This window comes from Magallana gigas, chromosome 9, assembly GCF_963853765.1.
Source record: "Magallana gigas chromosome 9, xbMagGiga1.1, whole genome shotgun sequence".
NCBI lineage: Eukaryota > Metazoa > Mollusca > Bivalvia > Ostreida > Ostreidae > Magallana > Magallana gigas.
In genome coordinates this window covers 21,565,141-21,582,168 of record NC_088861.1, presented here as the reverse complement: position 1 = coordinate 21,582,168, position 17,028 = coordinate 21,565,141, and the positions used below count along the sequence as shown (strand labels likewise).

The 17,028-nt window shown below is 33.4% G+C and overlaps 1 protein-coding gene across 1 annotated transcript; it reads right to left on the bottom strand.

Annotated features, from left to right (window-relative positions):
• Window positions 1-294: 294 nt before the first annotated feature.
• Window positions 295-16,810, bottom strand: LOC105342603 (large ribosomal subunit protein eL24). Its single transcript, XM_034475586.2, has 5 exons — window positions 16,731-16,810; window positions 16,521-16,596; window positions 11,104-11,351; window positions 3,423-3,474; window positions 295-421 (listed from the first exon to the last, which is right to left on the bottom strand). The coding sequence occupies exons 1-5, from the start codon at window positions 16,733-16,735 to the stop codon at window positions 332-334; spliced, it is 471 nt and encodes a 156-aa protein (XP_034331477.1). The 5' UTR covers window positions 16,736-16,810; the 3' UTR covers window positions 295-331.
• Between the last annotated feature and the right edge of the window lie 218 nt (window positions 16,811-17,028).

Genomic DNA, 17,028 nt, shown 5'->3' with positions numbered 1-17,028 from the left:
TTACACGGGTCTACAACGATGACAAATATCGAAAAGGCAATATTGTGGGTGAAGGATGAATGTGCCGGATGTCTCATATGGACAGAACTAAGACCTACCAAAGCCCTTTGGAAAATTTTATAACTCTTCTTGTCTGCCCAGATTCCTGCCAATTCTACATCTATTGGCTTACTTTATTTCCCTATATAGCCCACTTTCATTTCAAATACAGGCAACCATAACCCATTTGGCCGATTAGTCCAAACCTGAATAATCTTCATAATAATATCAATCTATAACAAACAAACAAAAATATCCAGTAGTGTATTTTTTATTTTTTCCTTTTCCAGAATCAACGTTTTCCTCCCACTCTAGGCTTGGTTGCTGCTCCGCCTTTCATTGTTGGTTTAACCTTGGGTTGAGAAGTTCTGCTGGCCTGAGTCTAGAACAATAAAAATAATTTTTCAAGAAATATAGTACAAAAGGAAGAAATCTATTTTTCTACGGAAGCTCGCTGACCACATAAAAATTATACCTTATCTGGCAAATGCAACTGCAGCTACATGATTTATCTGGCAGCCACCATATAATCTACATGGTAGCAGCCACCAAATAAAATTGAGGTAATAGATTTGTATGGACTGTGCTATTCTTTCTAAAAACAATTCTCTGGTTCAGCTAGAACCATCCAAATGAGACTTAACTCCCACAAGGCTAATTTGCCCTGTCTCAGTGTGACCACAGCAGGGTTTAAACTAGCGCTCTTTCGGTTACTGACCTGAGTAGCTTCACGCCTATGACCATTAAACAATGTGCTCCACTGAGCTATAGGTATATGCTCCTTAAGATTAAAGTAACTTAAATATAATGAAATAATCAAAGGCATGAAGGGCCTTAACAGTTACAGGTTTGATACGACGATATTTAAATGTATTGAGTATGATTCCCTCCATTTCTTACGGAAACTTTAGTTTATATAGAGCTCTATAGAAAGTAACTAGTTAATTTATAGCTCTATAGAAACTAACAGGACCGATATCAACATGCCTCGTTTATTGATTGGTCGAACCTTAGTGGCCAAAACAGACAAAATTGAAATCTAGATGCATCTTTTATCAATTGGTTGAAACCACCATTGTTTTAAGGAAAATCAAGGACTGCATGAAATAATTCTTATGATGTCAATGTCAAACTCTAATATTAGACAATTTGTTTCTTTCTTTTATCCAACGACTGAAGTACATTAACAGTAAATTCATTTAACGATAGAAGACACAAAAATGCTTTAAATCAACATGCTCTCAAATATAAGAATACCTTTTATTCCTACGCATTATGAACTGGTGCAAAAATGTCACGACGTTAGAGTTTTTAGCCCTTCTTTTTTACTTGACTTAAAATGTCGCTGTTGCCATTTCAGTGTTTTCCCCAGAAAATTGTTGATGCATGGGGGGAAGTTTGGCAGAGTTGGTGTGCAGTGCTATGTAACAGCACCACAGCCATAATACACATCATCTATGCAAGTTTGGTGAAGTTCATCTTTCCAAGTCAAGGGTTTCTGATCCGCTTCGCTCTACATAAACCCTTGACCGAAAAAGACAACACATATGCAGGTTAACGATTACGCCATCTAGTGAGAGTACTAATTTTTAAACTTTTGTGACCTCTTGTTCTGACCAATCAGAGAATGCTTTATAAACAGAAACAGTATAGCAATATGGCTGCTCCCATGAACAAAATCAAATTCGTAGAAAATATGGATTCACTCAGACTAAAAACCGATATCAGTATGTCAAATACTTACTATTTGTCTCTAATTTATTTGACAACGGTTCAACATTGATCAATTCACAATTAACATCATTATTGAAACATCGTTTCTTCTTGGATCATGCAAACTTGTATGACACCAACCAACGTGGGAGGTTTCTAATCAAGTCAAACTCTGCCTATTCGGTCAAGGGTTTATGTACAGCAGAGCGGATCAGAAACCCTTTACTTTGGAAGATGGGTGAAGTTAGGACCAGTAATAACTAAGATATAATCATCAGATGGCACCTGCTCTAAAACTCAGCTTAAAGAAGAGGCCCATCGCTCACCTGAACAACAATAGGTATGATAAAATCAGCTTAAGTTGGTTTGTCCAGTGTGAGACAGCAGTGTGAGATTTTACTGTCTTACACTGTATTACTACGCCGCTTTAAAACGTAAACAAACGTTTTCTGCTGTAGGGAAATGCAAAATGATTGATTGAGATTATTCATTAAGTAATTGTTTTGCTTAGTTAATTACAATTTATCCTATTTTTATCGATAAAACTGTCGTGTGCTCTCATTTTGACTTGTACTATTTGAAACACGCGGAGGGATAAACCGAAAGTAATCTAAGCGAACTTTTTTTTATTTTCCAAAAATATCCAAGCTTCATATATCAGCTATTTTTAGTCCGCCTAATATGAAAGTACAAAGATGGCAGAAAACCTCGTAAAGTTGTCAAAACTGTTAGGAAGCTAAATCTGGAGTGTGGACAACTTTTGGATTACTTGTTTATGAAAAAGTAGTGTATATGAGACTAAAGTAATTTTAAAATTGTGCAACGCTCATATATCAAAATAACTTTGGATATGCGGTAATACATTGAAAGATTGAATAAATTTTTAACCCTTATTCATGTTTCCATTTAGTTGCAATGTATCGTGATATGTATCGTATCGCATCTCATGCATCATGATATGTACCAAATCGGCTAAGTTCAGTATCGTCCCAGCCCTAGCTCTGATGGACAATTCTAGTTGCTTGTGGTATGTCAACCCATAGTAGTAGATATGCAGTTATTATTGATATGAAACAATCTTTGCGTGATAAATGTGCGATATCTGCCAAAGTATCCTCCAAATTTTGCACTAGTTCTATTGTAAGTAATACGGGAAAATTTGTCCAAAAGTTGACTGCTTGTTTCGATGTCAATCGGATGACTTTAATTTCTTGCCCGCTTCAACTTTTACCTATGGGCAATCTTCTAACCCTCCAATACTACAAAATGTTTGCTTTTTTTTTTTTACCTTTACTAGATTAAAATCCCAAAAATATAAAGTTGTTGATTTGAACTGCACACGGTAGCGATTTACTGAAAGTCGTACATAAAATTACCGGAAATGTCTATTGTCAAGTCCGATAAAAAATTCATGTTTTAACTTTACCTTTTTACGATAATTCAAAAAATATTGATTCAATTGACTTGGAAATCAAAAGAGTTTGTCCTTTTACCATGCCAAAGAAGTGAACAAAGTCTGATGAATATTCAATGGAGGGTTTTCTTGGAATTTTGCTTAAGAGCTGACAATGGACATACACACACGCGCGCGCGCAGCAGCGATGCTATATCCCCCTCGCAACAAGTTGCCCGAGGGGATAATTCAGTGATATTTATGATATTATTCATACCTTTTGTTGTTTCTTTAGAGCATCTTTAGCTTTCTGTTTCTCTTTTGCAGCTCTAAAAATTAAAGAACAGAAACCAATAAGTGAATTTCACAAGTCTAAGTCAACATCAAATATTTCTACAACTGTTATCAGTGTTTTAAACTCTTCAAAAAACTAGCTAGACTCTCAGGGCTGACAGCTAGTATAATTTGTCAGCCCTGTTAAAATCAACCAGCCCAAAGAAACAAGAGGCCAATTGGCCTTAACGGTCACCTGAGTAGCATATATCCCATACTAAAACTTGTCATGGAGTCTCATATATGCATCTGATTAATTAGGTTTCATACTGGAGTAAAAAAATAATAAATTTGTAATGACGACCTCATTTCAAAAAGAACTGTGAAACCTATTATTTTGGTGAAAAACTAAAAGATCTGGTCTACAAAATCATGAATTCAGTTTTCCTTTCAGATGTGTGGGAGTAAAGAAAATAATTTTTTAGCGTTATATGCATTAACATCTATACATCCATTTTGGCCCTGTCCTAGAGTCAAAACCCATCCTTGAGGGGAACATGAAAATTAAAATTTCAGTAGAGGACTTCCTGGTAAACATAATTATAAGTCAGTTTTTTTATACAGATGTGTGAGAATAGAGAAGAAAATTTTTAAACATTATATGCATTAACACTATATTGCGCCCCCCCCCCCCCTTCATGTCCTGAACCCCTGACCCAGGGGCCATGAATTTCACAATTTAGGTAAAGGAGATTGTGGATATTATAACCATGTATTCAGTTTTTTGCCCACATGTGTGGGAGTAGAGAAGAAGATTTTTTAAGATTTAAAACATTTTTACTATATGGCCATATTGGCCCCACCCTAGAGCCTGAACACCTAATAAAGGGGTCATGAATTTCACAATTTTAGTAGAGGCCCTCATGAACATCATAACCATGTATTCAGATTTTTGCTCACATGTGTGGGAGTAGAGAAGAAGATTTTTTAAGATTTAAAAAAGTTTTACTATATGGCCATATTGGCCCCACCCTAAAGCCTGAACACCTAACAAAGGGGTCATGAATTTCACAATTTTGGTAGAAGGCCTCATGGACATCATAGCAATGCATTTAGTTTTTGACAAATATATATGGTAGTAGAGAAGAAGATTTTCTAAGTTATAATACATTTTTACTATTTGTCCATATTTGCCCCACCCTAGAGCCTGAACCCCCGACCCAGAGGTCATGAATTTCACAATTTTGGTAGAGGGCTTCATGGACATCATAATCATGCATTTAGTTTTTAACAAAAATATATTGTAGTAGAGAAGAAGATTTTCTAAGATTTAATACATTTTTACTATTTGTCTATATTGGCCCCACCCTAGAGCCTGAACCCCTGACCCAGGGGTCATGAATTTCACAATTTTGGTAGAGGGCTTCATGGACATCATAATCATGCATTTAGTTATTAACAAATATATATGGTAGTAGAGAAGAAGATTTTCTAAGATTTAATACATTTTTACTATATGGCCATATTGGCCCCACCCTAGAGCCTGAACCCCTGACCCAGGGGTCATTAATTTCACAATTTTGATAGAGGGCCTCATGGACATCATGATCATGCATTTAGTTTTTGACAAATATATATGGGAGTAGAGAAGAAGATTTTCTAAGATTTAATACATTTGTACTATATGGCCATATTGGCCCCACCCTAGAGCCTGAACCCCTGACCAAGGGGTCATGAATTTCACAATTTAGGTTGAGGGCTTCATGGACATCATTATCATGCATTTAGTTTTTGACAAATATGTATGATAGTAGAGAAGAAGATTTTCTAAGATTTAATACATTTTTACTATTTGGCCACATTGGCCCCACCCTAGATCCTGAACCCCTGACCCAGGGGTCATAAATTTCACAATTTTGGTAGAGGGCTTCATGGACATCATAATCATGCATTAAGTTTTTTAAAAATATATGGTAGTAGAGAAGAAGATTTTCTAAGGTTAAATACAGTTTTACTATATGGCCATATTGGCCCCACCCTAGAGCCAGAACCCCTGACCCAGGGGCCATAAATTTCACAATTTTGGTAGAGGGCTTCATGGACAACATAACCATGCAACCAGTTTTTTCCTCACATGCGTGGGAGTAGAGAAGAAGATTTTTGAAAATTTGGCTTTTTTTGCATATTTGGCCCCGCCCGTGGCACCCCAGGGGTGGTAGAGCCATGAATTTCACAATTTAGATTCTTCTTACCATAGAGATGCTTCACACCAAAAATGGTAACGATTGGCCTGGTAGTTTTCAAGAAGAAGTTAAAAATGTAAAATTGTTAACGCACGACGCACGAACGCACGACGACGGACGAAGACCAATTGCAATAGGTCACCTGAGTGACTCAGGTGACCTAAAAAGTTGACATTTGTTTATTTCTTTTCATTAAAATATCTGTTTTAATTTCTTTCTGTCATAAACTCGTTAGGTTTTTTATTGTTCCCAGCGAGATTCTTTGAGACTAACAAAATTTGACTAAAGTTTCTTCCGGACTTCTGAGAGTATATTTGACCTTGACTGGAACTCTTAGGCATGAGGTGTGAATGCATATGGAAATGAATTTAAAAAAAACAACAAGTTCATATATTGTGGGATTAAAACCATTAAACGTTAGGAAACTAACATTCAATGCCGATAGGGAAATCAAACGATGTTCAAAGTAAAAAGTTGAAACTAACATTCTACGATGATAGGGAAATCAAACGATGTTCAAAATAAAAAGTTGAAGCAGGCAGTTGATTTAATTCAGCGTATTTCTATCATAACAACCGACAGAAGTTGGGATTCAGAGAAGACGCGTGTCAAAATTTTTCAGTCTCAAAGAATCTCGCCAAGTTTACCTATATTATTTCATAGCATGGGAACTCTACCTTGCCATGCTCACGTGTCAAGCATAGTCTACATAAATTTAACACTTGTCTTGACTGGTGTTAAATGACCATACAAGGAAAGCAATAGTATGACAAGAATCAGTTAAAATTTTTGAAACCCTGATCCCGATTTTATATACACTTGGCCCTAAAAAAATATACACGTCCAGTCAGGCATTCGTACAAACAAATTTTTTAGCCCCTGCCAAAAGTAATGTGCCTCAGGCTGTCCGGCAGTTGGTTTTTTCAAACACTGCTGTTATGTTGTTTTTGTGTTTTTGATTTCAAGTCAATAAGAAATAGATCTAAGTTACTAATATTGAAGTTTTTCAGTGTTTCAAGTGTTTGATATTAACGTACTATGATCAGGGACCAACTTAGGCAGCGACTTGGTTGAAATACTTGCTTTATAATCATTTTTTTTATGCTGGAATTTCCTCCAAAAGAGAAGCTACCAACGAAATTTGACCCCCATGAACCAAGAAAATTTTGGCTACCCTTCAACATTGACCCCCACAAATAAAAATTATTCCACTGTACGCTGATGTAAAGAGACTTATGGAACGCCATGGCTGCCTTATAGCATTAGACTATAGGTACATTATGTCAAATTACCATTACATTATGTCAAAGTCCATTACGTGGTGTGAATATATCTTTACGCTAGGTCAAATCGTTATTACGTGATGTCAAAAGCACGTTAGGTGAAGTAAACATGTCTTTACATTATGTCAACTTTTCATGTTGTGATGTAAAATCATCCTTACATTATGCCAACATTGTACAACCAAAGGTCAATACATCATGACATTATTTCGACACTGTATTACATGGGGCGAATGTATCCTTACATTATGTCAACATTTTATTACATGCTTTCAATATATCCTTACATTATATCAACACCGCAGTACGTATCGCGATTCTATCCTTACATTATGTCAACATTTTATTACATGACATCAATGCATTTTTACATTTTATCAACACTTTATTACATGGTGTAAATATATCGTTTTATTATGTCAAACCTTTATAACTTGATATCATAAGTTTATGACGTTATGTCTAAACTTAATAACGTGATGTAAATAAGTCTTTGCTGTAGGTCAGTTCTCTATTTCATGATGTACATGCTCCATTACTTTAAGGTGAAACATCATTTCGTTACGCGAACACGGATACATCGGCCTTTCTATATACAAGGAAACGGTAAGCTTACCCAAATGTATCCAGGGGTTATTGAAACTTTGTGGAACAGAACGGAACCAGTAAAGGGTCATCCAATGGGAAAATAGAAATTTAAAAATAATGATTTATTTTGTTTTTATTCATTTCATTTCAAAATAAGATTGATCTTTAATTTTATTGTTTAAATTCGTTGTTTAAAGAAAAATATACATAATTATATTACTTACTACTCTAATATTAACATATTACAGTATTTTCACGGCAGAACTTACTAACTAGTTTAAGCTAGCAAAAAATATTCTCTATTAGTTAGAGATTTAAAACAAACCAAACGCATTCCAAAGCATACCATCTTTAAAATTACAATGTCAGCAGTACTTGACTTATTTGTAAGATTCTGGTTCCGTTACGTTCCGCAATATATTATTACCCCTGTGGATATTGGTATTCAACGGAACAGAACGGAATGAGCGTAAATTTCCTTCTCAACCTATTTTCACGCCTATTCTATACTTACAACGAAAATATATGTAACATGATTATACATTTAACTGTTTACAAAAACCAACACTCATGCTGTCGAATTATTTCATTTAATTAAAATTTAGTAAGTTACATGTATGGGGCAAACCCTGAAGACGGTACCGATTCTACCAAAAGTGTTTGCCTTTCTTTATAATAATTCTGAAATCGGCGAATACAGTTCCCCTCTTATTTGTGTGCGTTTTTATTATGACATATTTCTGATTTATACCCTCTGTCTGAACAATTACCTAAAACAAACATTTCATAAAAACATCTATATCAAGATGGAGAAGGTCTTTAAAGGGGTTAAAGATCTCTTGTAATTTATTTGTAGACTTTATTTCATATAAGTTATCAAGTGCCTTCTTGGATGAAAAGGAGAAAATTTATTCAGAGGAACGTAGCGTACCCCCTCCACAAACACCATTCCCACCCCCTCTGCAGCAATAAGAAAAAAATCATTTTCATAGCATAATAATTTTGTAGCAGAACGGCCATACCTACATGTGTAGTTAGGGTCAGTATCCTTAATTTAAGATAGCAATAGCAACGTTTACTTTTAACTACTAAATACTTTATTTTAACTACAAAATACTTTGAGACTAAATTTTAGAAAATTAAATATGCACTGGGTGTCTGTGCCACGACATACAGGCTTTGGAACGATAAAGAACCCTGACTGCTAAATGACTGAGTGTGTAGTAACGAACGTAATTTGAATATTATTGAAGTAAAAAAAGTATAAATCAAAAATAAAATTTTAAACCCCCCCCCCCCCAAAAAAAACCCCAATGAAGGGGTTATTTTTAGATTTTATATCCATTTCATTTTAAATATTCAAGGGCCGATGAGCACGAGAAAACTTGGATTTTAAGTAAATGTTCATTCACTCTCGAGAAATTAAATTGTCAGCAACTAAGTCTTTTACAGCTTTCAGAAGACCTATATATAGGCCTATATATATTTTCATTCTTGTATGATTAAATCACTGCTTCTTACTAGTATCTACTGTTGGGGTTTTTCTGGGTCCATTTTGTTGGGGTTTTTCTGGGTCCATTTGGGTAAATCGGCGTACCGTTTCTATATAGTAAATTTTGTATTTAAAACATGACAAATATACAAAGACCAAGGATTTCGTGTTTGTATAACGGAATGATGTTTCGACTTAAAGTAATAGAGCGTATACATCACGGAATAGAGAATTTGCCTAATGTAAAGACTTATTTACATCAGGTAATAAAGTTTAGACAAAAAGTCAAGACATTTTCGTATCAAGTAATGTACTTTTGACATAAAGTGATAAAGTGTTGACATAATGAAAGGATGAGTTAACACCATGTATTAAGGTGTTGATAAAATGTAAAAACGCATTGATATCATGTAATAAAATGTTGACATAATGTAAGGATAGAATCGCGATACGTACTGCGGTGTTGATATAATGTAAGGATATATTGAAAGCATGTAATAAAATGTTGACATAATGTAAGGATACATTCGCCCCATGTAATACAGTGTCGAAATAATGTCATGATGTATTGACCTTTGGTTGTACAATGTTGGCATAACGTAAGGATGATTTTACATCACAACATGAAAAGTTGACATAATGTAAAGACATGTTTACTTCACCTAACGTGCTTTTGACATCACGTAATAACGATTTGACCAAATGTAAAGATATATTCACACCACGTAATGGACTTTGACATAATGTAATGGTAATTTGACATAATGTACCTATAGTCTAATGCTATAAGGCAGCCATGGTGTTCCATAGAGACTCATTTATTTGTCATTTACATAACAAAATTACAAAACTTTTCATCTATAAAATGTAAGAATACATCAAATCAATTCAGTTTAACAAATTTGAAAAGTTTTTAAAAAATTTACAAAGCTGTTTTATTTTACTATCAATAGATATTAGAACCATTTTAACAAAAGCTTGGACTTTGGGTAGTTGGTGTCAAACTGCAATGTGACATAGGCCTGTCTATTTCATTGTAGGCCACTCAGCCATTGCTCTTTGAAATCAACAAGATTTGTCTGGCTTTTGAGCTAAGACTACTCAATCAGTGCATATTTCACCTGAAGCCAGCATCATTTTTAACTTGTTTTGACGAAAGAAACAGATAGTTATGTCCTACTGAAAGTCCAAGGCCTTGTTAAGGCGAGAGAAATTTAATTTTTAGTTTTACGGATCCGCCAACCCAATTTATTCGATTTTGTAAAAAAAAAAAAATGAAAAAAAAATTGTATCTTCGGATATTTTTCCGGAATTTTCAAGTTTTACAGATCTTGGTTTTAAAATTACTTTATTTTATTTGAAATCTGCAAAACGGTTGACAAAGAGAGCTTTTCAAATCAATTGTAAGCGTCTCTATAACATGGAGTATTTAAGATTGAGGTCAGCCATGCATGGTTTGGCTTAAAAGTTTTTATGAAAAGCAAAGAAAATGTTATCCTGAACAAGTTTAGTAAGGTTAATACCAATACCAAGTACACAGTGGATAGTGGACAAATTAAACTTAATCATATAAGTTCAAGCAAATAATATGTAATTTTGATTAATAAAAGTTTGCCCACTGGTTTTTTTTTCCCCCTCCTCCGACCCAAATTTTTTACAACAAAATCCGTAAAACTAAAAATTAAATTTCTCTCGCCTAAAATGGTTCTAGCATTGTGCGGGTGTCCAATAATGGAAGTCTCCTTGATTTTTTAAACTTCCAATAAAATTCTGCTAGAGAATAAACAACTTAATATACGTAAAAGTGATAAAATTAAATTAAAAAAATTTAGTTTTAAAATTATTTGTTATAAAATTATTCAACACAGACACTGGAATAAGAACTTTGTTGGTACATGATCAAATCTTTTGAGAAGCCCTTTAAGATTCTAGGATTTGATCATGTGACCAACCAAGTTCATATCTCAGTGAACTTTATAACTTGCTGCTTATTTCTTAGATAAATCCCATCAGCATTCCAATAATTTTAATTTTTTATTCATGCCAGTATATAAAATCAAATCCTTGAAATTAACTAACCTGATGGCCTGTTCTCTCTGTGCCTTCCTCACTTCTGGTTTCTGGTTTCGCTTTGCCTGAATTTCAGCAAGAGAAAGCCCAGTGACAGCACGTGTAAACTTGGTAGTCCTGCGAGTTCTCTTTTTAGCAATCTCTTCAAGATTGCCTTTCTTGTGCTTTCTTCTGTATAGCACTGTCCAATTAATCTCGCGTGGATTCCTCTTCATTTTGTGTGAAGCCTCGCATTTTCCATTGAGGAACTGGAAAACCTACAACATGATGGTTACTATTATATATGAGAATTAGCACTCACAGAATTTTTAGTTGTTGAGCAAATAGAAAATTGAATAGATTCCTACTTTGACTCATCTTTTATTCAACATAAATATAAACTATCATTTTGAAACCCTCCCTTTCCTTGTATGTGTGTATGTATTTTTTTATTTATTTTTTATCATTATTTTCTTTATTACCTTTATATGCCCAAGAGGGCCCAGTATTAGAAATAAAGTATCTATCTATCTATCATCATAAAATAGAGAAAAATGGGCAACAATACTCAATTGGTGGACAGTTCTAATACATCTCATTTTTTTAACATAAAACTTTTTAAAATAATCTTAAACTTGCAAAATATCTAATATTTTCAATGATTTATCTCAGCAACAAAGCATTTTCTTTAATATGTTCTAAAACTGACAGGGCTCTACATAACTTATTTTCTCATTCATTCAGACAAATGGCCTCAAAAAGCTGCTATGTAGCTTAAATATATCAAAATCCATCAAAGTACTGTCTACCGTGATCTTAGTATGACATGTTTTTGTCTAATTTAATTTTTACTAATACTTCCGGTTTTTCTTATATCAGTTGCATATATAGTAATGCATAGGCCTTATATAGTAATAAGAAAGACCTTTTAACATCCAGATTTTACTCTGAAACACCAAAGAAAACAATATATATCCGGAGGTGTCACTTAACTCTTAGGCTGCTGCTTTAACTTTCGCAAAGATGGCTGCCACTGCTGAATTAATTATTCACAATTAATGGTAATTGACCATAGAGTTTAAAATAATATATCACAGCAACTATATATTTATTGCTACAGTTACCAAACTTTATATATATTTAAAATGCGAGAGAAAATATTGAAGATTTCAATGCAATGCTCATATTCCTCATTTATCTTGTATATATCAATCTAGGTATGTTCAAATGTAAAAATCAATTAAAATTAATGCCTTTCATTGTTCCATTCTTCAATTGTCATATTTGAGAACCCAAATGACTGTAAAAGTTCTTTAGTATATCAATAAGTCATACATTGTGAGATTCAATTTTATTCGTTTAATTTTGAAAATTGGGTAAACAATTACTGAAAAATAAAGAAATACATGAAACACTTTATCAATGCTTTTTTTTTTATGTTGTTCTGGTTTACATTCTCAGACTGCACAATCTCTCGGTAGAGATGTTGATCAATTAAACAACAATTTCCATAAACATAATATCATTAAAAATTTAATTTAGACACGATAAAGGTTCATAATCCTCCATTTAAGTGTTTAATTTTTCCTCTCTGGTGAATGGGATGGGATATTCAATGGCGGTGGATCAACACGCGACTAGCCTACCTCCAGATCGGCATCAAATTCTCGGTCATTTCTTGGCACAAAGTTCATTAAAGACACATAAATCAATAAATTAACATCTCCTAAGTTATGTACTGCAGGATTAAATCCATCAACAGTATTTTCGTCTTTGCTATCCCCGTGAAAAAAGTTCCAAAATTTGTGTCTCGTGGCTTCACTCTACTTTTGCCACTTTGGCTACAAATTCAAAACATTCTTTGGAAGTTTACTGCTCTATAGCCTTTATTTTAAACTCTGCAAAACTCTAGAAACCTTCCGAACACATCAATTGACCAATCATAGCCATCGTGTTTTTGCTCAAAGCGAGGCTTGTGGAAACCTTAGATAACTCGCTCTCGGAAAAACGACCATAGTCGCGCATAGCAGTGGCAGACCTGAAATTTCGGTGCGACAATTGTCAGGTGAGGCAGCTAAGGGTTAACAGGTGCACAGGTAATCCTCTAGTGTTGTTACGATAGTCGCCGAATATCGAAAAATCATCGCTGAAGGCAGCAGGTCGGTGACAATCGATAGTAAGTCGTTATCATTGATAGTCATGTGACAGATATCCTTTTATTATCCAATATCCATTAAAAGACTAAAGTATTATTATACAGTGACCAACCTAGAGGACGACTTGCTTTGTGATCGGCAACTTTGCCGGAGTTTCCTCCGAAAGAGAAGTTGAAGTCGCCCTGTATGCAGAGTTTACGATTGTGTTAATTAATTAAACTCAAAGGCAATAAAATGATTATCATCAAATTCATAAGACGTTCTCACATGCTCAGTTAAACCCTTTTGTGATTAGGAACTTGCGACTGTCTTATCTTCATGGGTTATAAAAACAGGTGATACTGTGCATTGAAAATTACAACTGATGTTTATTACTTTTCATGCTGACATTACTATTAGTTTGAAACTTGTAATTAGTTAATAATACTGCCAAATTATTGCTAAAATAATTATAAAACCATTTGTTTACAGTTGTCTACAAAATTAAACAGAATCGCTACACAACGGTTGTAATTGGGTCAAAGGGTTGCACTAATGCCTCCAAAATACACAGAAGTACAAGGACTGATTTTTATTTGTCATTTAACTCACAGAATTACAAAACATTTAATGTATAAAATGTGTGAATGTATCAGATCAATTAAATTTAATTTTTTGTCAAATTAACTTAATCAAAAGTTATTCATAGAATTAATGGTATCAGCTATTATGGGATATCCTGTACAAATGCCCTTTTAAAACAAAAGTATGATTGAGTAGCTATACTCTATCCCGAGCTTTTGCTTCCACCACTCTTCGCTTGATATTTCGAAAATAATAAATACCTTTGTGTTTAAACTACGTTCATCCACTAATAGAAAAATGGGGTGCGTCGATTTACCCAAATGGAACGTAAAATGACCCAAATAAACCCAAATGGAAACTCAATTGGAAACAAATGGAAATTAAATGGCATAATTGAAGATTTTATGTAATAATTTCAATTATATGATGAAGAATCAATAAATATGAATATTCTAAAACAACAATTTTCTTGTGTTGTTAATGATTGTTTATTGATATATGAATTTATATATAACTGTTAATATAACTATTGATATTTAATCATTTCAAGATACCTTTTTAATCATAACAATATAACTCAAATATTTATTTTTGATATTGGAAAATAAAGTACCATAGTTTTCTTCTAAATATAGATGTATATAAGTTAGTATTGTTTGCTTATACATGTACAGTATGTGGTTCATTTTCCATGCATCAAATTTTGAAGTACTTTTTGATTTCTAAAATAAATCGATGTTTGGACTGAATTTTTTTAAGGTCATATGAAATTCTAAGTAACTATTATAATCATTTGAAAATACATATTTTATTTTTAAAACATAAAAATCTTTTTTTGGTCGGAAATTATAATTTATATGTTTAATTTTTCAATTTATTCTTTTGGCTTTCAATATTTATTAGGATGGCCTCAACATGGCAAGAGCTTGACAACGTTATACTACTTATAACGGCTAACAATCCAATAAATAGATTCGAAAAAAAATATCTAAATCATGTATTTAAATCATGAAACTAATTGATAAGGCTACATTATCAAATTCTTTTTTCCATTTGGTCAGAAATTTTTCAATTAAAAAAACTCAATATATTTAAAATAATAATTGAAATTATTATATATACAATCTTCAATTATGCCATTCAATTTCCATTTGTTTCCATTTGGGTTCATTTGGGTCATTTTACGTTCCATTTGGGTAAATCGATGCACCAGAAAAATGTCTAGATTTTCTGTTTTGAAATGCCCCTTCTATCGCTTCAGGTTTCAATACACATCCCGAAATAGAAAGTCTACGGGGATTTGCATTGCATCAGCCATTAGTACTTCCGAATAGAGAAAAGATGCAAACATTTCCCATTATATATCTCCGTAAGAAAATTGTTTTCATTCCTATACACTTTTATGAGTGAAAATGGATAATTTGTCAATGAAGATATCTTGAATATTTTCCATTTCATCGATTTCAACTGTACTTCTTTCACAGGTATGTGTATTTTCATTACAAATCATCAAAAAGTGATGGAAGCAATAACTTGGGACAGACTATAAATAAATTCAGGTAGGTAAACAAAGCTATGTATTAAGTATTCTCTTTTGAGAAGTGGACAGGCATAGCCTACATCCACTTCTCTTCGCAAGCCCTCATATTTTGATTCTGGAAAACGTGTAAATGTCAGAACCAAAGACGGTTTACACTTCGACCCATGTTTCGACTCCAGTTTCCCTGAATTTTCGTAACAGACCCATTATTTCTACATTTTAAACATAAATGCATCCATATATTACAAACAAAACACCACTAACCCGCTGTCAAATCATTTTCTCAACTTCTACATTCCGGTTTTAAATTATGAGATCATTCGCTATAGGTGGTTTAAAAAGTAGAAAATTTAGAGTCGGAAAAAACGGAAAATAGTGCTCCGATTGTAGACTTTAGATTAAAGGTATTTTTCTAAAATTCACAGAGCTATATAGAACGGTTTTACAATTTAAGACAAATTAACACAAATGCATACAATAAAATAAGTAACTTTGTCACATAAAACTCTTTATTTTAATCTTTCTTGTATGCTATATTAATCAATGTTCATTTTATTGTTAAAAACAGATGTAGACAAATTTTGTCACCATAAGAGATGGTTAAAAAGGGAAGACATACCACTTTGTAATTATTTGGCTCAGTATTTGTTTATACATTGTAAGATTAAGTTGATTCAGTTACGTTTTCGACATTATTGTCTTAAATAGGTTTCCAATTTTATCCGAAACATAAACATTCAATCTGCGCTGACCTAGATAAACAATGTGATACACACAATTTAAACCCGGGATGTAGAAGTTGCGAAAATGATTTGACAGCGAGTTAGTGTTGATTTTTTTGTGATATATGGATGCAATAATGTTTAAAATGTAGAAATAGTAGGTCTGTTACGAAAATTCAGGGAAAGTGGAGTGGAAACATGAGTCGAAACGTAAACCGTCTTTGGTTCCAACATTTACACGTTTTTCAGAATCAAAATATGAGGGCTTGCGAAGAGAAGTGGATGTAGGCTATGCCTGTCCACTTCTCAAAAGAGAATATGTATTAAGCTACGTAGCTAATCTAGTAATTGTACTGGACCTGCTGACACACATTTTACTCCAATAATGGCGTGAGATTTTTCACATAATAAAAATAACCATAAATTTCACATTGTTCTGAAACTGGAAACAAAATCAGCTCTTACCCTTCCGTCAACTTTTACGATACGTTTTCCGTGTCCTGGATATATTTTATACCCACTGTAAGAGCACAGTTCGATCCTTCATGAAAAATATAAGTTAAAACATGTAAATCATACATTGATTGCTTACATTAACAATTTAATTCTTCGCGATGTTCCCAAAAAATATCAGAATTTTACAGATTATTGTCGGTATACAATATTTTCACTCACTTCATGTTTGAGACCGGAAGTTGAAAGACCGAAAGTAGGCTTTCGGGATACCTCGCTCGATTCTTACGTATGTAGCGAAATTACTCGAGGTTTCCCGAAAGTGAAAAATTGCACCATGTTACAGGTATCACACCGGTAATTGTTTTCACTATATAACACTATAGAGGGGAAAAAATTCTTAAAAATCAGTTTGTATTTTTCATGACAAAATATTCGGAGGAAATGTTATTTGTTACCTATCTCATCAGCTAACACAATAAAAAGGGCAAGCGATACTGCATTTTCTCAAAATATCTAG

Excerpts from the sequence above, each read along its gene's own strand:
- LOC105342603 (XM_034475586.2), bottom strand. Across the intron at positions 11,352-16,520 it reads TCGTAAAAGTTGACGGAAGG|GTTTTCCAGTTCCTCAATGG; the intron begins GTAAGAGCTGAT and ends ATCATGTTGTAG. Across the intron at positions 422-3,422 it reads CTCTAAAGAAACAACAAAAG|ACTCAGGCCAGCAGAACTTC; the intron begins GTATGAATAATA and ends TTATTGTTCTAG.